At 42.1% G+C, this 25,978-nt stretch overlaps 4 protein-coding genes across 7 annotated transcripts; 3 read left to right on the forward strand and 1 right to left on the reverse strand.

Moving 5' to 3' along the window:
- Positions 1–1,351: 1,351 nt before the first annotated feature.
- On the forward strand, positions 1,352–7,689 carry ubb (ubiquitin B). 2 transcript variants are annotated; one of them, XM_070917928.1, is made up of 3 exons: positions 1,352–1,432; positions 2,078–3,511; positions 6,982–7,689. In XM_070917928.1, exons 2-3 carry the CDS (start codon positions 2,096–2,098, stop codon positions 7,621–7,623), a joined length of 2,058 nt encoding a protein of 685 aa, XP_070774029.1. In that variant the 5' UTR covers positions 1,352–1,432; positions 2,078–2,095; the 3' UTR covers positions 7,624–7,689. The 2 variants fall into 2 exon arrangements, with proteins under 2 accessions (XP_070774029.1, XP_070774030.1); XM_070917929.1 differs by lacking the exons at positions 1,352–1,432; positions 2,078–3,511 and adding an exon at positions 6,128–6,185 and having other exon boundaries at positions 6,926–7,689.
- Positions 7,690–10,340: 2,651 nt separating this feature from the next.
- On the forward strand, positions 10,341–15,333 carry p2rx5 (purinergic receptor P2X, ligand-gated ion channel, 5). Its single transcript, XM_070917930.1, has 12 exons — positions 10,341–10,573; positions 11,325–11,475; positions 11,681–11,752; positions 11,869–11,944; positions 12,329–12,440; positions 12,633–12,713; positions 13,636–13,777; positions 14,223–14,356; positions 14,463–14,556; positions 14,646–14,711; positions 14,868–14,956; positions 15,063–15,333. The coding sequence occupies exons 1-12, from the start codon at positions 10,443–10,445 to the stop codon at positions 15,331–15,333; spliced, it is 1,419 nt and encodes a 472-aa protein (XP_070774031.1). The 5' UTR covers positions 10,341–10,442.
- A 1,173-nt stretch (positions 15,334–16,506) lies between these two features.
- Positions 16,507–18,300, reverse strand: emc6 (ER membrane protein complex subunit 6). 2 transcript variants are annotated; one of them, XM_070917779.1, is made up of 2 exons: positions 18,147–18,300; positions 16,507–17,297 (listed from the first exon to the last, which is right to left on the reverse strand). In XM_070917779.1, the coding sequence occupies exon 2, from the start codon at positions 17,263–17,265 to the stop codon at positions 16,933–16,935; it is 333 nt and encodes a 110-aa protein (XP_070773880.1). In that variant the 5' UTR covers positions 17,266–17,297; positions 18,147–18,300; the 3' UTR covers positions 16,507–16,932. The 2 variants fall into 2 exon arrangements, with proteins under 2 accessions (XP_070773880.1, XP_070773879.1); XM_070917778.1 differs by having other exon boundaries at positions 16,507–17,300.
- A 588-nt stretch (positions 18,301–18,888) lies between these two features.
- Positions 18,889–22,612, forward strand: shpk (sedoheptulokinase). 2 transcript variants are annotated; one of them, XM_070917996.1, is made up of 7 exons: positions 18,889–19,056; positions 19,134–19,275; positions 20,114–20,288; positions 20,380–20,532; positions 20,762–20,937; positions 21,318–21,518; positions 22,218–22,612. In XM_070917996.1, exons 1-7 carry the CDS (start codon positions 18,889–18,891, stop codon positions 22,610–22,612), a joined length of 1,410 nt encoding a protein of 469 aa, XP_070774097.1. The 2 variants fall into 2 exon arrangements, with proteins under 2 accessions (XP_070774097.1, XP_070774098.1); XM_070917997.1 differs by having other exon boundaries at positions 18,889–19,026.
- The last annotated feature ends 3,366 nt before the right edge of the window (positions 22,613–25,978 follow it).

The raw sequence follows: 25,978 nt of genomic DNA on the forward strand, positions 1-25,978 counted from the left end.
GAAACTAGTGTCTTGGAAGGAAAAAAGTGTTGTGAGGCTTTAGCACTGTGTGAGCATTGTGCTAACACTGTACATGATCTGCATGTGAGGTTTTTTTTTTCCACTACTGCTATAAAAATGTATCTCATAGGACTGGTGACATGATAATCTGCTCTCTGTACAGTATGTGCATCATGATAAGTAGAATTATGACACATATCCAATTGCCACCCCGCAGCCTTCACTTTACAACAACTGCACTATCATTTGAACATATGTATTTTCAGTGATGACACCTAGATAAAAAAGAACCCAAATGACATCTGGCAGAACACTTGAGGTCGTCTAAATAAGACGTGTATCCTTGGGCCAACCAAATAAGGTCTCTCTGGGTCTCAAACATCACTTGTTTCAGTATTTAGGTCATGATCATACATCCTGGTCATTGTGTGCTGGCCAGATAACCAGCATCAGCAAATTCAAATGATCAAATTACATATTTTGCATCTATGTTCAGATTGGCTATACGTTATGAATGCATTCTTGAATAAACCTGATGTGGATATGAAATGCCAGTGAATGAAATAAGGTGGATAAAGGAGGTCAGTTAGCAGTTCTCTTCCTCTTGCCCTCAAATACTTTATCCTGCTGTCACAACAGCCGGTACCACATGTTTACCAAGCACGTTTCCATCTGCTAACAGGCACGTTTGACGGAGATCAACAGAGCTCCTGTCTGCACACGTCCCTCTTGCGTGCCACATAAATGCATAGTCATTCAGACTTGAGTTCCTAATATAACAATGTGTATGAGATTCTGTATTGTAGAAAGAGGGAATATGGTAAAAAATAAAATAAAAATAAAAATGGAATACAGAATATGGTAAAAAAAAAAAATTAAAAAAAAGTCCATGTATGTGTTATATACCGAGAATTACACGATACTTTGTATATTTAGGTCTTGTATAATTCTTGAATAGGTCGGTGTTATAATCCCTTAGTCATATCATCAGACATTACATACTGTAACACAGCAACCAATCGCTGGTCAAACAAACAATTGTACAGTCCAATCAGAGGCTCGAGGAAGGATCCTGTTGCTATGGTTGTTCTAGCAAATTCTGGAGCCAGAGAGATATTATTCCGCCGCGGAGGATATGTCAAAATATTATTTTCAAGCAAACTATTTTGACCGATCATTTACTTTTATGAGTAAATGTAGTGTTATTAAATACAATGATACGATAAAAGGAAATACTATAGCTTGAAATAGTGCGCTTCGAATTAGCGGGAACTATTTTCAAATGCGCACGGATATTGACAGATGACGTACGCAGACTCCAGTATATAATACAGTGTTTGTCTCTCAGCCCCAATACTACTCTCCAGCGTAGATCCAGCGGGAGATACCCACACTAAGGCAGAATTCAAAGTTTTTACTGCGTTTCTCTATAGTAAGTCAACGTTTTATCTTCTTTCAAACTATAGTGTCATTATATAAAGTATTTGTAGAGTGGGTGTTCTTAGTCTCTTGTTTTGTTACCAGTGCCACGGTTTACAGCTTAGCTTGAGACCATTGTTGTAAATGTTAATGATGCCTCAAATTGATGGTATAGCTTCAGTAAAAATAAGTGGTTTACTACATTTTTTTTTTTTAGCCTTACACATTACTTACGAGTTCGTCTATTTCGACGAAGCTGTAACGCAGTAGTGGTTAGCTAATGTTAGCTGTAGCAATGACTCAACATTTCCAGTATCGTCCATTAGCGGGTGACGTTAGCTGAACAAAAGGAAGGTCAATATGATCTCAAAATGGCGCTCCGACTGGAATGGCTGCTGAGCTGCCGACAGTTGAGAGCTTCATATAAACATTTTCTTCTTTTCTAACACTTAAATATAACAGTATAACAATATAACAGTCAGTATTTTTAGCTTGAGCGACTTAAAGGTCAACTTTAACTTAACTAATAGGTTAATGCCAGCGCTACGTCTTTAGTGTATAAGGAGTAAGACATACTTTACTTAGTTACTACTTAATGATTTTGTTTGCTGTTAACATTTTTAAATTTATTATAAGTGATTTATTTGATTTATCTCAGTTCTGCGTAGGTGTAAACATGCAGATCTTTGTGAAGACCCTCACTGGTAAGACCATCACCCTCGAGGTCGAGCCTAGTGACACCATTGAGAATGTGAAGGCCAAGATCCAGGACAAGGAAGGCATTCCCCCTGATCAGCAGAGGCTGATCTTTGCCGGCAAGCAGCTTGAAGACGGCCGCACCCTCTCCGACTACAACATCCAGAAAGAATCCACCCTCCATCTTGTCCTGCGTCTGAGGGGTGGCATGCAGATTTTCGTTAAGACCCTCACTGGCAAGACCATCACCCTCGAGGTTGAGCCTAGTGACACCATTGAGAATGTGAAGGCCAAGATCCAGGACAAGGAAGGCATTCCCCCTGATCAGCAGAGGCTGATCTTTGCTGGCAAGCAGCTTGAAGACGGCCGCACCCTCTCTGACTACAACATCCAGAAAGAATCCACCCTCCATCTTGTCCTGCGTCTGAGGGGTGGCATGCAGATTTTCGTTAAGACCCTCACTGGCAAGACCATCACCCTGGAGGTCGAGCCCAGTGACACCATTGAAAATGTGAAGGCTAAAATCCAGGACAAGGAAGGCATTCCCCCTGATCAGCAGAGGCTGATCTTTGCCGGCAAGCAGCTGGAAGATGGCCGCACCCTCTCTGACTACAACATCCAGAAAGAATCCACCCTCCATCTTGTCCTGCGTCTGAGGGGTGGCATGCAGATCTTTGTGAAGACACTCACTGGTAAGACCATCACCCTCGAGGTTGAGCCCAGCGACACTATTGAGAATGTCAAGGCCAAGATCCAGGATAAGGAAGGCATTCCCCCTGATCAGCAGAGACTGATCTTTGCCGGCAAGCAGCTGGAAGACGGCCGCACCCTCTCTGACTACAACATCCAGAAAGAGTCCACCCTCCATCTTGTCCTGCGTCTGAGGGGTGGCATGCAGATCTTTGTCAAGACCCTCACTGGCAAGACCATCACCCTGGAGGTCGAGCCCAGTGACACCATTGAGAACGTGAAAGCCAAGATTCAGGACAAGGAAGGCATTCCCCCTGATCAGCAGAGGCTGATCTTTGCCGGCAAGCAGCTGGAAGATGGCCGTACCCTCTCTGACTACAACATCCAGAAAGAATCCACCCTCCATCTTGTCCTGCGTCTGAGGGGTGGCATGCAGATCTTTGTCAAGACCCTCACTGGCAAGACCATCACCCTGGAGGTCGAGCCCAGTGACACCATTGAGAACGTGAAGGCCAAGATCCAGGACAAGGAAGGCATTCCCCCTGATCAGCAGAGGCTGATCTTTGCCGGCAAGCAGCTGGAAGACGGCCGCACCCTCTCTGACTACAACATCCAGAAAGAATCCACCCTCCATCTTGTCCTGCGTCTGAGGGGTGGCATGCAGATCTTTGTCAAGACCCTCACTGGCAAGACCATCACCCTGGAGGTCGAGCCCAGTGACACCATTGAGAACGTGAAGGCCAAGATCCAGGACAAGGAAGGCATTCCCCCTGATCAGCAGAGGCTGATCTTTGCCGGCAAGCAGCTGGAAGATGGCCGCACCCTCTCTGACTACAACATCCAGAAAGAATCCACCCTCCATCTTGTCCTGCGTCTGAGGGGTGGGCAGTGAAGTGATTAATGATTCCATGTTCTTAACCTTATTTCCTTTAAAAAAAAACACAACAAAAAAACATGCTATACATGCTGAATTATTGAAAATGTTACACATGACAAAGGTGTTAATCTTAACATGACCAAAAGTTTGATGCACATCACTTAATAAAGGATTAAACTGAACTTTCTGGTGTTGTTCATTTTTGGTGTAAATCCACTGTTCAGATCCATAATGTCAGCAGTACATAAGCCGATTAGGTAAAACACTACTGTCAACACAGTTATAAGGAGAAATGGCAAAAAAAGTGTGGCTTTATCAGTAATGCAAATGTTGCAGAGCCATAATTTTACTTATGAGCTAAAGGTGTAATGAACTGGCTGAAACTGCTTAACATGAGCAGTAATTGGAATACAACAGTTGGAAAGCATATATACACTGGATAACTAGTCTATTTAAACAGGAAAATGGCATGCATTAGAAACTATTTTGAGGCTCAACTAGTATAGTTTTAGTATTTAAGAAAATCTTCTAAATATAACCTTGGAGTCTTGAGTCATTGGGAGCAGTAATATTCATTATTTTAATATAAATCAAATGAAAGCAATGCCATAGTCATTCTTATTAAGTTAATAAGATTGTGTACTGTACTGAGTTATCAAAGTTGTGTATTTAATCTTTATGTAAAAGTACTAAAATGTGGACATCAAATGTCTTTTTATCGTTAAAGCTAATAGAAAACACCAATATCTGATGAATCAGATTTCCCTGCCCATACTCTGTTCAGTGTGGCCAGCTTTACAATTCCGTACGTCATTTCTACCATCACAAACATGACTAGTTGTATGGTGTATGAGAGGAGCATAATGTGTAGAAAGGTAATTAAACCAGAATTTGTATAAATCATCAGTGTTGATATTTTTACTGAAGGAGGTCAAGCACAATATCTCCAAGTAGATCATAATAGGCCTCCAATTTAGTAAGATGCCAATTTAGACCAGAAGATTTTCATGGCAGATTTTTATATGGTGTATACATGTATGTAGGTTTGTACTCTGTAGATGTGGAAATTAATAATGGGTAACTTAAAACTATAATCAGGCTCCAACTTAGTGAATGAAAGGCTATACTCCTGCAAAGGGTTTATAGAGGCGGAGGTCAGCTTTGGAGTCTACAGAACACTGGAAAGGTAGAAGGAATTTCTATTAATGGGGATGTGGCGCCATCTATTGTCAAGCAAGAGGTTAACATGTTTCATAGAGAAAAGATGAGGGGGAAAAGGCAAACTAATCAGAAGAGTTGATCTTAACCAATGGGTCTAAAAATGGGAATTGAAGACCAGCAGTGGAGGAGGACATATACTAAAATCACATAAAGGGGATTAGGGTGTGCTCTGTAGCTGGTACCAGAACGTTGGCATACAAGGAGGCAGACAAGTGGGAAACAGGAAAATATGATTAACTTTAAAGCCTTTTGTCCAAACAGGCAGCAGTTGACAGTGTGTGCTTGTGTGATCCAAGAGCGAAAAGGGTGAACATTTTTGAATAACTGAGGAATAAAATGTGCAGCATGTTCATATCAGATTCCAGTACAAACATACCAGAGATTGTCTTATGTCCTGGGCGTTAGCAGGCTGAAAGGAGCCCAATGTCTCTCACCATGCTGAGGCAGGGTAGTTTGGCATGGCATAAAAAACACTATGTGTTAAAACAGGAAACTGGAAAACATCACAGAGAACCAGCAGCAGAAAATGTATTCACAGAATGCATGTTTTTCTATGTGCAGCCTGATATATGAATGAGGTGAACGTGTAATGACCTTTGTGCATATAGTGACAACTCGGATATAAATGCGGCCCTCAACCATGTTGCCTACAATTGAACCCACCAGAAAGGCTCAGGTCAGAGATGACACTATAGTCTCCAGCGAGGAAAGTAGTGTGGCTTATGAATGGCACAGGGATTGTTCCCTGGTATTTACCATCTAATCCAAAATTAAATAGGCTCAACACTGTTATCTGATAATCGGGTGTCAGCTGTTTATCCTGCCAGAGGCATTTATCTCATAGCACTCCTGACTTGACAATCTGCTTTCAGTTTGTGCATCAAGATCGGGAGAATGTATGACAAAGAATTCACGAAACATGCTACTTATTAAATTCAACCAACACCATATACAGTACATTTCACAGGGCAGCTATCTCTAACAGAAAGCAGTTCAAAACGGCAAAGTAAAATCTAGTATATAATGTAGGCCTATCCTATAATCTTTGGATGATTGTCAGACCCAGAGTTGGACAAATAAGTAACAAGCACTTGACCTTTTTATTGAACTAAAACCATGAATGGTTTATTTACGCTAGAAATTTGAACTATTTTCAATTGCGGATGAATATCCCTCGATGACGTGTCTCCAGTATAAATTATCCTGTTCCCCTGGCAACTGTACAGTCAGAGGGAGGTGTCACTGAGGAAAACAGCAGTAACACAGCACACTGGAACAAATTGTAAGTACAATCGTTCGTTTGAAAAATACATGTTAATAGAGATGCTTCAGATTTTCTGCTGCTCTACTATATTTTAACTGCTGTCGCTTTCGTTTCCTTTTTAGCAGCTAGCTAACCGCTTCATAAACAATGAATGTAAAGGCTAGCTAGCAACCTCAAAACAACGTTTCTTCAATGAATATTGTAACCTAGTTAACATACGTTACGAATGACGTTCTATGTTTATATTTACTTAATCAATCGTCAAGTTTAACAATGATGTGAAAGACATTTGCTAACGTTAACTAGTAACAACGGCACAGCATTTCTAGCTGTATCGTCCATTAGCGGGTAGCGTTAGCTGAACAAAACGAAGGCAAACAACAATAGCTTATTTTAAAATGGCGCTGGTGCTAGAATCACCGGCTTCCTACCAGTATGTTCAAGTGATGCAGAAGGATTTAGCTCACTTATATCCCTCATGGTAACTTAAAATAATAAGTGATGGCCCGAATAATGGGGGCTTTACATACAAAACATATGTATAAAGCAATTTAAGAATTAATCTATACCTCTGACAGGAAGAAGTAAACTAAATGGCCAAATATTAAAATGTAGATGAAAGATGTTGTATTCAAAACAAGGTACATGGTAGGCTGTTCAAATGTATGGCTTGTTTTATCTTTAAAGCATACAAGGTAATTTTTGCTGTAGGCCTTGTTACATTATACTGTATTGCTAATATGGCATCTTTTTCACAGGTGTAAACATGCAGATCTTTGTGAAGACACTCACTGGTAAGACCATCACCCTTGAGGTTGAGCCCAGTGACACTATTGAGAATGTCAAGGCCAAGATCCAGGACAAGGAAGGCATTCCCCCTGATCAGCAGAGGCTGATCTTTGCCGGCAAGCAGCTGGAAGACGGCCGCACCCTCTCTGACTACAACATCCAGAAAGAATCCACCCTCCATCTTGTCCTGCGTCTGAGGGGTGGCATGCAGATCTTTGTCAAGACCCTCACTGGCAAGACCATCACCCTGGAGGTCGAGCCCAGTGACACCATTGAGAACGTGAAGGCCAAGATCCAGGACAAGGAAGGCATTCCCCCTGATCAGCAGAGGCTGATCTTTGCCGGAAAACAGCTGGAAGATGGCCGCACCCTCTCTGACTACAACATCCAGAAAGAATCCACCCTCCATCTTGTCCTGCGTCTGAGGGGTGGCATGCAGATCTTTGTCAAGACCCTCACTGGCAAGACCATCACCCTGGAGGTCGAGCCCAGTGACACCATTGAGAACGTGAAGGCCAAGATCCAGGACAAGGAAGGCATTCCCCCTGATCAGCAGAGGCTGATCTTTGCCGGCAAGCAGCTGGAAGATGGCCGTACCCTCTCTGACTACAACATCCAGAAAGAATCCACCCTCCATCTTGTCCTGCGTCTGAGGGGTGGTCAATAAATGATTTCATGCTTTTACTTGATAACATGACAACCTAACCCAATAAAAGATGAGAGATGGAATGTATATGGTTTTTTTTCTTTCTTTTGCACACATCATATGAAGGCTAGAAGAGCCAAAAGCACTGAAATTATTTTTGAAATACTTATTTTATAGTATTTTCAGCTTAATGGATGCAGTTATGGGATTTGCCTAGAAAATGAAAGTGATTTAGTGAGACTGTGTAGTTTGGAAGCTTACTGCTTTTGACCTTTACACTCAGCCGTCATCCTTAGGTTATTCTGGAAAACAAAAAGGTATCATAGTTCATGGCAAATTGACAGGACAAAGTATGTTGTAATTGTTCAGTAGAATCTGATTTTATTAATTAATGATGAGCGTAACCCTAAAAATAAAATGACACCATTCTTCCTGGAGTCCTGTGAGCGGTCTGTAACATGGTTTACCCGGGAATAAAGAAGTGAGTGAGAACCCTTTCTACTGCCCACATTGAGAAGAAGTCGACTAACTTAAAACGAAACTGAAACCTGAAGTTTTGCCACTACAAAGACTGTAAGACCTAATGGGTTTTCAAATATTGCCCTGTTAAAATCTAGTTGCCATTATACGTTCGTTAGTGTGGATGCTACATTAAAATGGAAATTTATATACAAATGTTTTATTTGATTTGGGTTGGATTCATATAATTTAGAATTGAATGAACTAGAAGCACAAAGGTTACTATGATTATGATATGTGCTTTTATATAATTCCATGTTAGAATTGAAAGTGCAGTATTACTGACGACCAATATCATCTCATAAATCACATCCTGGCAACAGGGAAACCTTGTGCTTCAAGGGTCGACGTCCTATTGAACATCTTACAGGAATTCAAATGTGACTGTATTCATAGGCAATTGAATGAAGAGTGAAATGTCACATGGAGCCACTAGAGGTCACTAGCTCACTGGTCATTCTCCCACCCTCTGGTTCCTTGAAGTTGCAGTTACACTGTACAAATCTGTGGTTGAAAGTGGGACTCCTTGTCTAATAGTCCCCCTTTCAAACTGGTTGTTTAGTTAATTATGATTTTTTTTTAAATCTAACAGGATATAGGTTATGATCCAAAGCAGCTCCTTTGCAGATATAGTAGTCACAGCCATAGTACTGATTCAGGAGCAGATACCCAAAGTAGAGGGTTCTTCTGGCCAGTGGTTTGGTGTGAAACCAGGGTCCTAAATCAGCCATAAATATATCCAGCATCTCTGTTTATGGCAGTAATAATGAAGTGTTTCATGGAAAGCAAAGGTGCAATGGTGCAATATCATTAAAGAGACAGGGGAAGGAAAGATGAGATTAATCCCAATGGGGAGATTAGGCTGTTGCAGCAAAACAGTAGAATAAAAAGTGGATAATGAGCATATAATCATATGTTGAAGAATACCAGTGGATGACAATTTATTGGACCAGAAAGGAAAAGGTTAAATAAATTATATATGCTGTGAAAATATACTGAGGATAAATATATGTAGTAAAATAAAAGCTATTACAACATACATACAAGATACATAAAAAAAATATGGGAGGTGTGACAGATGCACAGAAATGCACAGGCTATGTGATGTGCATAATGTGTGCCTTCCTCAGGGGAACTGCACCAATTTTACACATCAAAGTCTGTTTACAGGTTTCAGGGAGTACTACTGCATATTTGAAAAAGTTGTATAAAGCCTGTGTGGGTCTGGGGGGGGGGGGGGGCTAATGGCTCGAGGCTACATTAGCCACTACTAGCACAACACACCTGAATCTCTGACTGAACTGTCCGTGGTCAAGTGGCCCTGTAGGTAATGTAGGCACCAGGTTTTGACAAGGAAAAAGAATGAGTGAAAACCCATATCTTTGGTTCTGCTGCATCACTTTTGATCCCTTTTTTAAAGAAAACCTGTCCATTGTGGGTGCGATAATGTGTAAATCACCAGTGTAAATTTTGCACAAATGTGCCTGGTGATGTACAGATAACCTGCAGCCTCACTCTCACTACTGGAGCTGTGTCCATTTTCCCTCATAGCCTATTATTTAGTTGGAAATGTGTCATTTGCTATGGCAAATACCTCAGATGTACCATAGTTTTCATACTTGAACACAGCAGAATAATACATCCACAAACCCTTAAACAGGATTTTGTTTTTAAAATATATTTTTGATTCTTTAAAAAAGTAGGATGACACTTCCACCATATTTCATCCTGGTCAGTGAGATGGGGGGGGGGGGTCAGCTATCCCCTTCCCGTGCTAATGCTATACCATTAGATGGGACAATATTACCAGATGTTTCTGCACAGCTGTCTGCTGCCATTAACACACGGTGATCATAACATGTGGGTATACTACACAAAGAAGAATATATATGTGTGATGCAGATTTATCTACATGGCCAACCCCCAACCCCCCACCTTTGCACGGCACAGCATGTAGCATTGCCCCCCCCCCCCAGTAAAAAATAATAGCTGTAACCTTATTTTTAGAGTAGCACACATTAGAAACTCACTGTGGATTTGCAGATCTGTGAGTGATCTGTCACTAGTACCATTACGTTCCCCCAAAGTTTTGTGAGGCTTCAAAGTTTGATGTCAGAGAAAATGTATTTGATATAAAAACCAAGCATGATATCAACATTTCCTCCACGTGTTTCGCGGTGGCCTTTCGGAGCAGACGGGGTTGGCTGCCCCGCAGCCCCTCTCCCGGTGGCTCTGCCCGCTGCGTGACCAGCGCAGCAGTTGTATATATCAGCTGGGAGGCTGGGCGCTGCTGTCTCACTCGGGTTTGCCGTGCGGGAGGAATGGCGGGCTGGGGAGTCTTCTTCGTCTCTCTCCTCAACTACAAGACAGAGAAATATGTCATCGCCGAGAACAGGAAGATCGGGATATTATTTCGACTCTACCAGCTGGCCGTGCTGGGATACATAATCGGGTGAGGTGCAGCGCGCGGCCCCCTTTTAATGCCTGGAATAAAGTAACCTTTTAGAAAGTGATTCCACACAGTTAAAAATAGTTGAGCTTGTCAAAAGTGTGTGGACTTTGTTCCTGTTGTTAAAGAGGCCGCGACGAAGAGATCTGCCTGTTGTTAAAACTTGCTGTGTCCCGGGAAGGGTTGGTGTTGGTGAATTCATTAATGTCTGAAATTGCTGTAGAGGCAGGGAGTTCTCCTCTCCCACCCCTCACTGCGTGATGTCACGCTGATGTATGTGGGAGAAATGATGAAAAGCTGAGCAGGTGACTGTGGCAGTATGGTTAAGGGTTAATGGCATCTGGTTTGACCTTTAAAACGCACTTGTTTGTTATATGACGAATTTAGTGGCTGCAGGGTGGTTCTGTAATCGCATTTGGCTCTGTGGCATGTGTGCTGTGGCTCAGAGAGGGGGCCGCTCAGCTTTATTGTCATGTCAGGTCTGAGACTTTGAGGTCTTTTAGTGCATTTTCCTCAGACGCTGCTGTCACCTGCAGATGCAAAATAGTTCATGTGTATTGACACGTTGACATTACTCCTTTTATCTGACACATGCTGGTGAACGCACTTAACATGAGATCACAAATGCTATACAGCACCTATGCTGACATGATGAAAAAAAGCCCCCCCCAAAAAAAGAGAATGATATTGTTAAACGTATTCAGCGTAAGGCTCTAAAACACAGTGACTTCTGGCGTTTGGATGAATGTCTCAGGTGGGTGTTTGTGGTGAAGAAAGGTTACCAGGAGAGAGAAGAGGCCATCCAGACCTCAGTCATCACCAAGCTCAAAGGTGTCACACTGACCAACAGCTCGGAGACGGGGCTTCACCTGTGGAGTGCTGAGGATTACGTCATACCCCCCAATGTGAGTCAGCCAATCAATCAATCAATCAATCAATCTATCTATCTATCTGTCTAGATTATGAGGCTATTGAGCGTCTGCTTTAGTGGATGTCGTTAGCCTCGGTTTCTGTCTCAACAGATTTATCAATAGTGAACTTCTCGGAAGTGTAATTTGTTTAACCTTTTGCTTCTCGATCTCACAGCCTGGATCTAATTTTATTTTGTAGGGTGAGCAGGTGTTCTTCATAGTAACAAATTACATAGAGACCCCCAATCAGAGGCTGGGGATGTGTGCTGAGGTGAGCATACAGAGGAATTTCATTATTAGCACTTTTAAATGTGTTTTTCTCCCAACCTAAGATCTTAAAATGACTGCAGTTACACTGTATCCAGCAGCGTTTATTCTGTCTCACAGAGTTTCAAGGTGCCGAATGGACGATGTCAAAGTGATGATGACTGCATGGAGGGGGAGACTGTAATAGCTGGCCATGGTGAGGATCATTTGTTGTGCTGCAGTCATGTGAAAATGGTTTTTAGCTTTTAGCCTCAATTATATATTCACCATATATTCATAGCTTTAGATCTTTGATATAGGTCACTAACAATGTGTTCTGTATGATGAAGAAATAATAGTTGCATCTCATTTTACAGGTGTGGTCTTTCTTATATACTAATGTCATGGTTTGGCCACTACTTTCAACTCGATGCTATCACAAAGTTATGACATTTAAATGACTCTTTTATATGTTTTTATCTCAACAATATTCTCTAATTCACACATATTATTCATGATTCATCACACAACAGTACGCACAATACCGAAAGTACTCCAATTTGTCTTATTTTGGAATAAACTCTCTTTATGCTCCACCCAGCCAAGAATCTTTTGCTCTCTCCATCAGGAATCAAGACCGGCTTGTGTTTAAACAGCACTGGGACCTGTCAGATTCACGCCTGGTGTCCTGTTGAATACAGCAAGAGACCCACGTGAGACCCTTCCTCTCTTGCAGAACTTTGGAAATGTGCCATTTTGTGCTACTACACTGACACTCACTCTGATCCCTCACAGGGACCGAGATATTTCACAGGTTCTATTTATTACTGACGCAGCCTGTCAGCTCCACTTGTTGTTTTTTTTTTTTTTTTTTTCACACAGCTGCCTGTCTCTTTCATTTCCAGAGAGCCCTTACTGAGTGAAGCAGAAAACTTCACCATCTACATCAAGAACTTCATCAGGTTTCCAAAGTTTGAATTCTCCAAGTAAGTGGCCGTAAGTGGTGCTGACTGCTGCTGTGCCTATGGTTTCAAGGCATGGTGACATAGCTGGGAGAGTAAGCTGAGGGGTATACATGTTCCAATGGCTGCTTGAAATAGCTTTAGGGTGCAGAGAGCCTTCTATTTATACCTGCCTGTGCATTTCACTCAGTGAGACGGTGAAACAGTCATCGGAGACGTCCTTGACAGCGGGCCTTGCCCTGGACAGGTGTCAGATCAGATGGGGGCTAGCCCGGTGAGCCGTGTTGCCGACCTCTCCGCTGTTGTCTGTTCAAGTCCTGCAGGAAAGCAGAGAGATGCCACGAGCCACTGCTAATTCATCAGTCAGGCTCTTATTCTAATTACGCAGCCATCTCTCGTATGTTTCCTCACAAATCTATGATATGCTCATGCTTAATGGGCTGGTAATATAAATCCCTCATAATGGGTGGTACTCGAAATGGCTGGCAACACTCCACTGCGTCTTACAGTATGGCACATCCGGTTACACTCTTAGAGCCAGAGGGTGTAATGGTGCGGGTTGATTGACATACACATCCTGTTCGTGCTGCTGTCGGTGTGTGTGTGTGTGTAGAGGAAAACCTTCGAGCAACATAATAAAACTCATTCAGTCAAGGTTAGATATCAAGTACTGCCAATCTTGACGACTTCTATATATCTAAGCTTACAGTTCAGTCAAAGCCAATATGAGAAGTTAGGTTGAGTCTTACTCTGTTTCTGCTGCCATATGTGAAAACCTGATAAGTCCAACTTTGGTGATTTTCATCTTTTAACTTAAGAAGGTGTTTTTTTTCTGGGTTCCATGATCAAACTCCTCAACATTTGATGTTTAATGTGAAAACAATTACTTTCCATAGATCCTGAAAACTGACATATGACGTGTTTCGTCTCTGCTGTGACCTCTTAGGTCCAACGTCCTTGAAACCGCTGATGACAGATACCTGAAAAGATGCTCCTACGACAGTGAGAACCATCCGTACTGCCCCATCTTCCGTCTCGGAGAGCTGGTCAGCTGGACTGGACATGACTTCCAGGACATGGCTGTTAAGGTACAAAGTGTAATAATGTGCCAATTAAGACTGTGTGTGGGAGTGATTTCAGTTCCTGGCTTCCTCACTGTAATTTGATAATAAACCATAATAGACCATCACTTTTATGAATGATGGAAATGCATTTTAACTGCTTGTGATTGCAACTGTAGAAAAACACACTGGAACTTGCAATCTTACCTATTATTGACAAGAATGGGTGGCAGCCATGTTGAAAGGAATCAGAACAAAAGCCTGTCTTCATTACTGATTACTGATGATGATGGCAGATGTCTTGAGGAGATTATGAGGGTGAAGAGGGAGGGCTAACTGTTCTGCTACTGCAACACACTGCAACAGGTCTTTAAAGGACGACGGGTAACAAGACCTGAACTAGAGTTTAGAGTCTAAAAGAAACAAACATGATGTGTGTCAGTATAGCAAAGTGTCTGTTTTTGTCCGTCAGGGTGGGTCTGTTGGTATTCTTATCGAGTGGATCTGTGACCTGGATAAGGACTCCTCACAGTGTAATCCACACTACAGCTTCACCCGTTTGGACATGAACTTGAACAGCTCGGTCACATCAGGATACAACTTCAGGTATGTCCTCTCAGGCATTTAACAAGAAATAAATCTGTCAGCCCTCAGCCTCCACTCTACTCTCTGTGCCTGACCTGTTTGATTCAACTGATTGTTTCCCCTCCAGATATGCCCGGTATTACAAGGATGAAAATGGGGAAACCTACCGCACTTTGTACAAAGTGTATGGGATTCGCTTCGATATAATGATCAATGGCCAGGTACAGCAGTGATATGAGCTGTTTTTTTCTAAAGGAAGAACATCATTCTGGTAATAGACGTGCAGTGACTGCCTGTTATTGTTTTGCAGGCTGGGAAATTCAGTATTGTTCCAACAATAATTACCATTGGTTCGGGCGTTGCTCTGCTGGGTGCAGTGAGTAATTTACTAAAATATGATGTTGATGCGTCAGAGGATAATTGGTGTGTGCATATTGCAGTGCCACTAGAGGGTGATGGATGATCACCAGTAACGGAAATAAGGATTCTCTGCAGCTTGTGAAAATCCACTTGATTTTCTTTTTTCTTTCAGGGAGCCTTCGCATGTGATATGATACTTCTGTACATGATGAACACAAGCTCCTTCTACCGAGAGAGGAAATTTGAAATCATCAACTTCAAGTATGACTAACTGTATTTACACAAACTTGATGATGGCGCCTTTTAAGTTGTCCAAACCTTGATCACCACATTCACCGGCACATCTCTCTCATACTATACGTAATAGGAAAGACCGGACCAAACAGAAGGATGGGAAGGCAGGACACCGGGAGAGGAGATCCAGGAAACCAGCTGCAGAGAAAGGGGCCGCCAACTCCATCACAAACCCAGAGGACACTGAACCCACTATGGGGTCTTCTCCCACTGTAGAGAGGCAGCTGCCTGTGGACAAACGGGGTCCCACCATTCCACGCAACACTGGACAGCGATACTCTGCCCTTGTCTCTCCCCAAGGTGCAGAGCAAAGGCATCACATCACTTTCTCCTCGCACAATTAAGTCTGCAGGCAGCGCAAGACAAATCACCTGCAGTGGTCTCAGTTAGGTTGCAAGAGGTTGAAGCAAAAGTCGGACTGATGTCCACTTCTCACCTACTGGGACTGACTGCTGGCATGTCACTAGCTTGAGTGGTGCTTGCCCTGACTGGAGATACGTTGGCCCAGAGAAATGTTAATGCTCTGCAAGTGGGCCAGGATGCTGATGTCGAAATACACAGAAAGGTGGTTGTCAGTGGCTGGGTCAGGATCCAAAGGTATGTGGGAGATTACAACAGGTCCATAAATAATGATATGAAAAAGTACTGTGATAATGTTGCTATTACTAGAGTGGTTCATCTAAGACTTAAAAGAAATTACCAAAAATTTGCCAGTTACTGCTTGACAAATGCAAAGAATGAATTGTCTTTGTTTCATGTTATAAAAATCAATACTTTTTTAGCTGTTGATCAGACTAATTAAGCATAAGTCTTTATTTTTGCCATTTTAAGGACTAAGTTATAAAAATATAAATAACACATCAAAAATAAGACATTATAAATTCTTTGAAAATTGAAAAATGCATATTATGCCAATATTTCACTGTGGACCTCAAATATAAGTCTGGATTAGGCAAAATAAACATTGTCAATAAATAAAACGTAAAAAGATTTCTGCTAAATCAGTCTGCAAACTAGCTTCTAAGTGAAATGTCTGTCATTAGATAAATTTTTTGTGAGCATGGATTCAAAGAGAAAAAAATGAAATCAAAGAAAATGTGTGAATGGTCTTAATTGTTGGTATTTCAGCTGGATGCATCATGTACCTGTGTTGTGACAGGAATTTGAGTGTACTGTTAAACACTGCCTATGCGTTTCCTCCTTTATGTTGAGATGGCTGTGCTGATTGTGACGTTGACACCGGCCATGCAATGGCTTCAAAACAATCTTATGCACAATATAATGTACTTGTGAAGCTGTGGAATGCAGTCGTGATGTGAGTGGACAAGTTCACTGCTTATGTACTGGCTGATTGTTAATGAATGGTGCAAGATGTTGAAGTGCATGTACTCCTTCCTCCCTCCTGTTTGTTCTTCCTGTTTCTATGTATTGAATGGAAACAAATTTACTTGTCATGTTGATTTCATGTCAACATATGACACTGTCTGGCAAGCCGATGAATAATGTATACAAACAAGTTGCACAGAGATATTTATTACAATCAGTAATCAGATTTGTTATAATTTAATCATAGTATTATACATGAAATGCGATGCCAAGGGCTTACACCTTGTTAGGATGTAATATGCTTTGATCTATGTTACACTACAATCTACATTATTATAACTGCTCTTATCCTGGTACGGGTGATACTGAGCACAGAGCAGGAGTTAAAGGTGAAATAAGTTCATAGTCACTGCTAAGTGTGGACCAGGAAGGATAAGAGGACAGTTTATTCTGCATGCTATAATTACTGACACATCGTCTGTTTAATCAACTGTTCAAAAATGGAAAAATCTCAAGTTTTTCACTAAAGGCTTATCTACAAACAGCAGGGCAGACACTATTATTGATTTACGAAATATTAGATGGGATTAATTCAGAGTTGTTTGTGGGAGATTATTTTAGTACACATGCACCATTCCGTAGAGGAAAGTCCAGAACAGGACGTAAGTGAAAAGACCTCCGACAAGGCCCCCAGTGAAGAGCAGCCGCCGCGATTTAAAGCATTTGTTCCACCTCCTTCCTGCCTTGAGAATGAGCAGCAGGGAGAGGAGGAATGCAGAGAGGACATAGAAAATAAAGCCATACAGTCCAGTCAGTCCGAGGATGCCAGCTGTTGCTCCGGACAGAGCGGATACAGAGGTGCGGCAGTAGTCCAGCACGGCTGCGTTGCCCCTCACAGCTACTTCACTGATGAACTGTGGTCCCTCGCGCTTGGCTACAACTCCTGCCATCTTGGCTCTGGTCAGCAGGTCACAGGTAGGTGCTGCTGATCCAGGAGAGATTCAGACATGTTTACAATACAACACAGATACATTTACTCAAATACTGTACATAAGTAGTTTTCAAACACTTAAATGAATGGTAATGTATACTTCACTACAACTCGGAGGCAAATATTGTAGTTTTTACTTTCACAAAACCTGTGAGATAATGAAATGTGATGGTTTGATACAGACTGAACAACCCAACAGAAAATAACGTCGTTAAACTCAACTCCACCTCAACAAGTTACATGAAAGAATCTGCTTACGCATTACTGTATCAGTAATATTAATAATACAATGACTTAGACTGACAGGGGGTTATTTTTACATTGTCTCAGTGCTTAGTCCACCAATACTAAGCAAGGCCATGACTACATTAGAAAAACTAATTTGTACCGGCTTTACAGATATCGATAGGTCTAAGGTTACCGTAATGCATTCATTATACATTTCAGCAGATTAACCACTACGAGAAAAAGAGGACAAAATCAAAAAAGCCCCCTAATATGGAGTGACAAAGACAAAAAGAAAAGCTGTCAGTCAGCCTTGGGCGATGTTAGCTTAGCTACTGACCACAATAAAGCAAAGAAGCTAATACCTACATTTAAAGCCTTGCTCTGGTGACAGAAACAGGCACATAAGACACCAAAAAGAGAAAAGCGGACGAGACTCTAGTCATTGTAGCCTCATAATTAAACTAAACAATACTGCATGACTTTAGGTAATGTAACTGCACGTTAAATTGCTTTATTTTAACATTCTTATCTTTAAAAAATGGGCTAACGTGCTAGCATTATTAGCTAGCTCTCCAGGGTGCTAGCTGACGGTAACTGATGACAGACTCTCACCGGAAATAAACACAGGGACTCGTCGACTCCTCACAGCGCGATTACAAAAAGCATCACCTGTAAGAGTAACTTCGCTTGAATATTAGATTGTTTTTAAAGAATGTCAGCTGATGTGACACGGTAACAGCACATTCATTCTCGTCTGGATGACACTCCTAGACAAGTCAGCCATGCTCCTTCGCAGAGCATTGTGGGAACAGCGCATAAATCAGAGGGGGCCGACGATGTGGTGCGTTCCTAGTGCTTTACAGAGTAGGAAATTCCCAATTTATAATATGGAAAATGACCTTCCCTTCTAGGTATAGGTGTCACCCTGTTTCAGAAAGCCGCTTTAGAGAAAACTCGTTTAACCCGCTTTCTGAAACGGACCCCTAAATGAAATGCAGGCAGTGTTTATTTAGTTACATCATTATAGACACTATTGTTTGACAAGTCGTTGTGTATCATCAGTGAAAATTTAATTAGATAGTAATGGCGTTATAATGACCTTCAAAGTTAAGGCCAGTAAGTCAATAACTCAACAATTATGATGTTGATTTCTTGCTCAGACTTTTTAACATGATTTTCCCCCACTATTTTAATAATGCGATAATGGAACACATCGGTTGGGAGTATTTACAAAGCTAAAAACACAATTTTCCGGCTTCTTACTTTGCCTCCAACGCCTCAGCGTTGCCTTTGCCTTGTCGCGATGATGTCGTACTACAGCTGAGTTACAAAGCACACCATGCCATCAGGAGTAATGTCGACCTATATCCTGGGTGTAGACGTGGGAACCACGTCGGTAAAAGCCGTTTTATTAGAAACTGGCTCCAGATCGGTGGCTGCGAGTCAGACATTGCCAACTACGTCTGATATAATCGACAATAGCGGGATAAAGGTGAGTGCGCTCGCGTGCCACACCACTTACGTTGCAGCTCAGTAATATTAACTCACTGCTGTGTGTTTGTCTCGCGTGTAACCTGGCTGTGTTTCCACGACACGCAGGCGAAAGAGCAGGATACTGGCCGGATCATAGGCACTCTGAACCGGTGCATCGGCCTGCTGCCCGGAGACAAACTGCAGCATGTCAGCAGCATCGGGCTGTCCGGGCAGATGCACGGGGTTTTATTCTGGAAAGCAAAGAGCGGTGAGACTACTTCTACCTGCCTGCCTGAATGCATGTATATGCATTTCATAACACGTGTGGTCAATTGTGTAACAACGGCTGTGATACATGAGCAGTTTGAACAGTTTGAGCAGTGAAGAAACTTCTTCATTCTTTGATTTAAAAAATAATAATAAAACATTTTACACTTCAAATGAATTAGAGAGGAAATAGCGAGAGATAGTAAAGAGAGATTATTTTCAGAGCAAGTTGGTCTGATGGTCCTGGCCCCCAAAATGTAGAAAAATCTGCAAAACACTTGTAATTCCAACCGGAATATGTACTTATGCAGGTGAAGTATAAAAAAAAACCCAATTTCATCTAGGAAATTTTGAATGTGTTGTTCAGAAAGTGTTACAACCGAAGCAAACAAGTTTCTCTATGTACTTTGTTACTGTAATAAGTGTGATTCTTCTAGATAAAGTTAAGAAAAATCGGATACGTACAGTGTATGACTCTTTATTATCCCGTCTGTCTTTAGAGACTTGTCTTTGATTTGGACAACAGTTCCCATAATGTTTAATCAGACCACAGGCTTTAGAAAAACATTCACTAGTTACAATTACATTGATTGCCCAGTCTGTTCAAACAGTACACTGAAATCAGGAGGATTTCTTCTAATAACTCCTCTTTTAAACAGAAAAGAGGAGTTATTATAACTATGTTGCCCTCTGCTGGTTGTATCCAAAACCTGATATGAAAGTAGGTTTGTAATCATAGAACATCTACTGGGATGTTTTTGCATCCAAACAAAACCACTGAGTCAGATTTAACTTATTTTGTCTGCTGTATTTCGTCCGTGTCTCTCACCCCCTCGCAGGTTGTGATTGGTCCAACAGGGACTTCTTCACTGCCAGGGACACCAGTCAGCTGATCACCTGGCAGGATGGGCGCTGCAGCAGTAACTTCCTGTCCTCACTTCCAAAACCAGACTCACATCTCAGCGTAGCCGCGGGATTTGGCTGTGCAACAATCTTCTGGCTCATGAAACACAGGTCAGAATACAATTGTAGAGCCCACTGCACCACTTGGTTTTGTCATGTACGAAAGTGAACTGAAGTGAAAAGACGTGTGCTTTCACTGCAGGCCCGAGTTCCTTGAGGACTTCACAGTTGCGGGTACCATCCAGGACTATGTGGTGTCCATGCTGTGTGGTTTAGACGGGTGTGTGATGACCCCTCAGAATGCAGCCAGCTGGGGCTTCTTCAACACTTCCTCCAACCAGTGGAACATAGACATGTATGTGAAGCGCAGAACATCCTGTTTTAATAACACCTCAGTTCTGTGCTAGAGTTGGCAGAGCGAGTGTTCAAGTTCAAGTACTAAATGCATGAAATGTTCTGTTGTTTGTGCACGCTTGGTGTTAAACCACTAAACACATTGTGCACTTCATTACAAGCTTGCAGTGTCAGAGTTGTTAAGCGTAACCTACTTAACAAGAAACTGTGTGTGTGTGTGCATGCTCTAGTCTGAAGGGTGCCGGCTTCCCTTTGCGCCTGCTTCCTCAGTGTTCGCCATCTGGTGGCTTGGTGGGACAGACGTGCGCTGCCTGGCATGGCATCCCCGCTGGCACGCCAGTAGGGGGCGCCCTGGGAGACTTCCAATGCTCTGTCTACTCCTGCATGAGCGCGCGGACAGATGCAGGTGAAACAGGAAGTCCAGCCATCCCTCTCAGGCTAGGATCACACTTAATGCAGCGTTACTCTGTGACAGTTCATGCACTTGAGATAAAAGACTCTAGTGATAATGCTTCAATTGACTATAGTTAACTCTCTTAGGTTTTCGTAATGAAAACATTTAGATGGAAATATGAGAATAATTTCACTTATGCTGCATTTATGTAAAAATACCAAGTGCTATTAACCAGAGTTTAACATATTTGAATAAAAATACAACAATACTCTAGAATAAAGAAAGTATACAGCAGTAAATACCCATATCTTCAAAACAATTGCATTATGCACCATGTGTAATCCCACAGTCAGTCTTTGATGACAGTTTGTACCTTTCTCCGAATTTCGCAGTTCTCAACATAAGCACGTCGGCCCAGCTGACCTTCTCCATGCCAGCTGACTTCAGACCTCCAGATTCTCCTGAGCCGGCCTCCTCCATCTCCTACTTCCCTTACTTTGACAACTTGTACTTGGCGGTGGCAGCTTCACTCAACGGAGGGAATGTACTGGCCACTTTTGTGGAGATGCTCACTGCCTGGATGAAGGAGCTTGGTATGTAGTTTTAGCCACGCTAGTAGCATGGTTCAAGGGGTTGGCATGGCAAGGGGTTTGTTCCAGACTAAAATATCACGTCAACTCTTGGGACGGATCGCCGTGATATTTTGGTGTAGACATTCATGGTTCACAGATGATGAACGCTAATTACTTTGGAGACCCCCTGAGATTTTTACTTTAACGCCAACATGAGGTCGACATATGTGGTTTTGTGTTAAGTTTCTCAACAGCTATTGGATTGATTGCATGTTAGCATGCTGACGTTAGCATTTTGCTCAAAGCAGCGCATAGAGCTGCAAGCATGGCTGAAGACTCTTGGTCATGTTCAAACTTTAATTCTGGAAATAACCACGCAAGAAGTGAGTCAGCCTGGTTAGATGTGTACCGAGCCAATCGGCACACATTTAAATGATAAATGCCGCCTCTCCAAAACTATTAAAACAGGGCCGTGTAGATGCAAAATGACTGTAATCTGCGTGATGCATTTCAAACACCAGCTGTACTTAAAAACACACTTGCAGATCAACCACTAAACTGCTCTGGCCTAAAATTGAAAGCAGCATCAATGGCAGCCCAGAGGCAATTTCATTGTTCATTTGATTGATCACAGTAAATTGATGCCAAAATGACTCATAGATCATTGCCAGTAAATGTGTTTCATCCAAATGTTAAATGGCTCCTCTTCATCCCTCACAGGCGCAGAGTTGAGTGATTCGTGCTTATATGAGAAGCTGATTCGTTGCGCCCTGAATCAGGAAACGAGTGACCTGAGGGTGAGTCCTACCATCCTTGGAGAGAGACACAACCCTCTCTGCCTGGGTCAAGTGACCAACATCTCCACTACCAATCTCTCCCTGGGTCATTTGACCAGGGCGCTGTGCCGCGGAGTCCTGGACAACATCACCTCCATGATGCCCGCTGAGCGTCTGCAGCAGGCAGGGGTCAGCAGGATTGTGGCCAGTGGGAGCGCCATCGCCCGCAATGAGGTGCTAAAGCAGGAGGTGGAGAAGGCGTTCCCTCAGCCGGTGGTTTACGGACAAAACGCGGACTCTGCTGTCGGAGTGGCCATGGTCCTCTATGATCTGCTTTGAATGAGAGTTTTGATCCACAGGGGAGTCCCTGTCTGTTTACATGAATAATGGAGAGTTTTGCACACTTTTACCTTTTAAAGAATGGTATCGCTTTGTTTAAGGAACAATCAGGCAAACTGAAATGCTACAACATATTTTGCTCTGTGAAACTAAAAGCAAAAATGTATCCTGTGGCTCACTATGTGCAGTGAGGAGTTTTAGGACCAAAAGATTGAAGCTACCAAATGACTCAAACTAGCTGGTGAGTGCAGCTGCAAATCCCCCTTCAAGCATTTAATTTCACTGTGACGGAACAAGCTGTGCTGGACATTTCTGGGTCTGTCTTATTGTTCTTTAGTAGTAAATGTTTTCAGACAACATGATGCACCGTCACAGATGTAGTAATAATAGAATGCAACAAGTTCTTGCTCATTCCCTGCATGTTGCCGAAAGGCAGAATCTAAAATTCCTGAAGTGGATATAAATCACAGCGCTGCTGGAATGCTTTGAAGATCACAGATTAATGATCACAGATTTATGATCGTAGTATTTGACGGTGGACCATTTCTTTAGATAAAACCATGTCTTGTCATGACATGGTTTTATCAGTAAAGCCAGCGAGATGAGGTGTAGCAACTATTAACATATTAGCATTCAAGCAGAAAATTGTCTATCAAGAAAATGCCTTTCTTTCTCTTGACTTTAAGTCTTAATCTTCCGTTTAGAGTTTCTGCTACTCACAGAGTGGGTAAATGTCCTTGATTTTTGTCAGTTTTTAATGTTGATTTTGCTTTAAGTACTTGTCAGCTTTGTTTTCAAGAAGGTGATCTTAATTTTATCAGCAGCTGTAGAATTTGCCTTACCTCTGCTGGTGCTTCCTGTCATGATCCAGTGTAGTAAGAATAAGGGAGATCAAAGTGACAATGAATGAGAAAGGAGACGTATTTGGTCTGAACTGTCCAGATAGGCAACTCAATGCTGGTATTTACACAAATTTAAAAGTTGTATGTATGAAAAAAGAAATGAGCTTGCGTAGCTTCCAGATTTTGCCTCAGATGAGGGTCGATGCAGATCATGACAAACCAGCATTTCACATGAAATCAGCAACACTGTTGATCATTTTCTATAATAATGAGTGAATACCAGTTAATACAGTCGTGACTGAAAAACGCACAACATTAGTGTTATTAGTATTAATTATTCTAGAATAATATTTTGTTGAAATTGTTATTTTTCTCTCAACGGGCCAGTAGTTCACACCTGATTATGGTACAAATAAAGCAGTATTAATAATTCCTTTTTTGTCTCAAATCATTTTGAATGTCACTGAATTTTAATAATAATATTAATATTATATTATTTTTAATATACAGTGGGGCAAAAAAGTATTTAGTCAGCCACCAATTGTGCAAGTTCTCCCACTTAAAAAGATGAGAGAGGCCTGTAATTTTCATCACAGGTACACTTCAACTATGAGAGACAGAATGGGGGGAAAGAATCCAGGAAATCACATTGTAGGATTTTTAATGAATTAATTGGTAAATTCCTCGGTAAAATAAGTATTTGGTCACCTACAAACAAGCAAGATTTCTGGCTCTCACAGACCTGTAACTTCTTCTTTAAGAGGCTCCTCTGTCCTCCACTCGTTACCTGTATTAATGGCACCTGTTTGAACTCTTTATCAGTATAAAAGACACCTGTCCACAACCTCAAACAGTCAGACTCCAAACTCCACTATGGCCAAGGCCAAAGAGCTGTCAAAGGACACCAGAAACAAAATTGTAGACCTGCACCAGGCTGGGAAGACTGAATCTGCAATAGGTAAGCAGCTTGGTGTGAAGAAATCAACTATGGGAGCAATTATTAGAAAATGGAAGACATACAAGACCACTGATAATCTCCCTCGATCTGGGGCTCCACGCAAGATCTCACCCCGTGGGGTCAAAATGATCACGAGAACGGTGAGCAAAAATCCCAGAACCACACGGGGGGACCTAGTGAATGACCTGCAGAGAGCTGGGACCAAAGTAACAAAGGCTACCATCAGTAACACACTACGCCGCCAGGGACTCAAATCCTGCAGTGCCAGACGTGTCCCCCTGCTTAAGCCAGTACTTGTCCAGGCCCGTCTGAAGTTTGCTAGAGAGCATTTGGATGATCCATAAGAGGATTGGGAGAATTTCATATGGTCAGATGAAACCAAAATAGAACTTTTTGGTAACAACTCAACTTGTCGTGTTTGGAGGAGAAAGAATGCTGAGATGCATCCAAAGAACACCATACCTACTGTGAAGCACGGGGGTGGAAACATCATGCTTTGGGGCTGTTTTTCTGCAAAGGGACCAGGACGACTGATCCGTGTAAAGGAAAGAATGAATGGGGCCATGTATCGTGAGATTTTGAGTGAAAACCTCCTTCCATCAGCAAGGGCATTGAAGATGAAACGTGGCTGGGTCTTTCAGCATGACAATGATCCCAAACACACCGCCCGGGCAACGAAGGAGTGGCTTCGTAAGAAGCATTTCAAGGTCCTGGAGTGGCCTAGCCAGTCTCCAGATCTCAACCCCATAGAAAATCTTTGGAGGGAGTTGAAAGTCCGTGTTGCCCAGCGACAGCCCCAAAACATCACTGCTCTAGAGGGGGTCTGCATGGAGGAATGGGCCAAAATACCAGCAACAGTGTGTGAAAACCTTGTGAAGACTTACAGAAAACGTTTGACCTCTGTCATTGCCAACAAAGGGTATATAACAAAGTATTGAGATGAACTTTTGTTATTGACCAAATACTTATTTTCCACCATAATTTGCAAATAAATTCTTTAAAAATCAGACAATGTGATTTTTTTGGATTTTTTTTTCTCATTTTGTCTCTCATAGTTGAGGTATACCTATGATGAAAATTGGAGATCTCATCTGTTAAGTGGGAGAACTTGCACAATTGGTGGCTGACTAAATACTTTTTTGCCCCACTGTATTCTACTTCTTGAGTGAGTCACCAGGATCCTATTCTGGTGCATGGACTCAGTTGTGAATGGAAAGCCTTATCTTTGCATAAAAAGACACTGATACTGAAAAATCCAGTTAAACATTGGGGGTGAGGCTCCAGGCTGTGCAATACCAGAGATAAAGTGTTGTTTGGTCTGGTGCCTCTGTGTGTGACATTTTAAATACTTGAATCACACTGCCGACAGTAACCATCTCGCTGTGTGAAGAAGGCCTGGCTCCCCTGTTGATCTGTGAAAAAAGGAAGTGATCTTAAGAGAGGAAATCGTCTCATGAGGGCAGATCTACAGCTCGTGCTGGTAGGCAGAAGCTCTGCGACCACACACTCAGTCACAGGACTGAAACCTCTCGAGTTATGTGAAACACAGGAAGCACATCAGCAGCA

The sequence above is a fragment of the Enoplosus armatus genome, chromosome 13, assembly GCF_043641665.1.
Source record: "Enoplosus armatus isolate fEnoArm2 chromosome 13, fEnoArm2.hap1, whole genome shotgun sequence".
Classification (NCBI taxonomy): domain Eukaryota; kingdom Metazoa; phylum Chordata; class Actinopteri; order Centrarchiformes; family Enoplosidae; genus Enoplosus; species Enoplosus armatus.

Bases quoted from the DNA above. Each gene is read 5' to 3' on its own strand.
- ubb (XM_070917928.1), top strand. From the start codon at position 2,096: ATGCAGATCTTTGTGAAGACCCTCACTGGTAAGACCATCACCCTCGAG. The intron at 3,512-6,981 runs GTCGAGCCCAGT...ATCACCCTTGAG, and splicing joins GCAAGACCATCACCCTGGAG to GTTGAGCCCAGTGACACTAT.
- p2rx5 (XM_070917930.1), top strand. From the start codon at position 10,443: ATGGCGGGCTGGGGAGTCTTCTTCGTCTCTCTCCTCAACTACAAGACA. The intron at 13,778-14,222 runs GTACAAAGTGTA...TTTGTCCGTCAG, and splicing joins TCCAGGACATGGCTGTTAAG to GGTGGGTCTGTTGGTATTCT. The intron at 14,712-14,867 runs GTGAGTAATTTA...TTTTTCTTTCAG, and splicing joins GCGTTGCTCTGCTGGGTGCA to GGAGCCTTCGCATGTGATAT.
- emc6 (XM_070917779.1), bottom strand. From the start codon at position 17,265: ATGGCAGGAGTTGTAGCCAAGCGCGAGGGACCACAGTTCATCAGTGAA.
- shpk (XM_070917996.1), top strand. From the start codon at position 18,889: ATGTCGACCTATATCCTGGGTGTAGACGTGGGAACCACGTCGGTAAAA. The intron at 19,276-20,113 runs GTGAGACTACTT...ACCCCCTCGCAG, and splicing joins ATTCTGGAAAGCAAAGAGCG to GTTGTGATTGGTCCAACAGG. The intron at 20,533-20,761 runs GTATGTGAAGCG...TGCATGCTCTAG, and splicing joins AACCAGTGGAACATAGACAT to TCTGAAGGGTGCCGGCTTCC.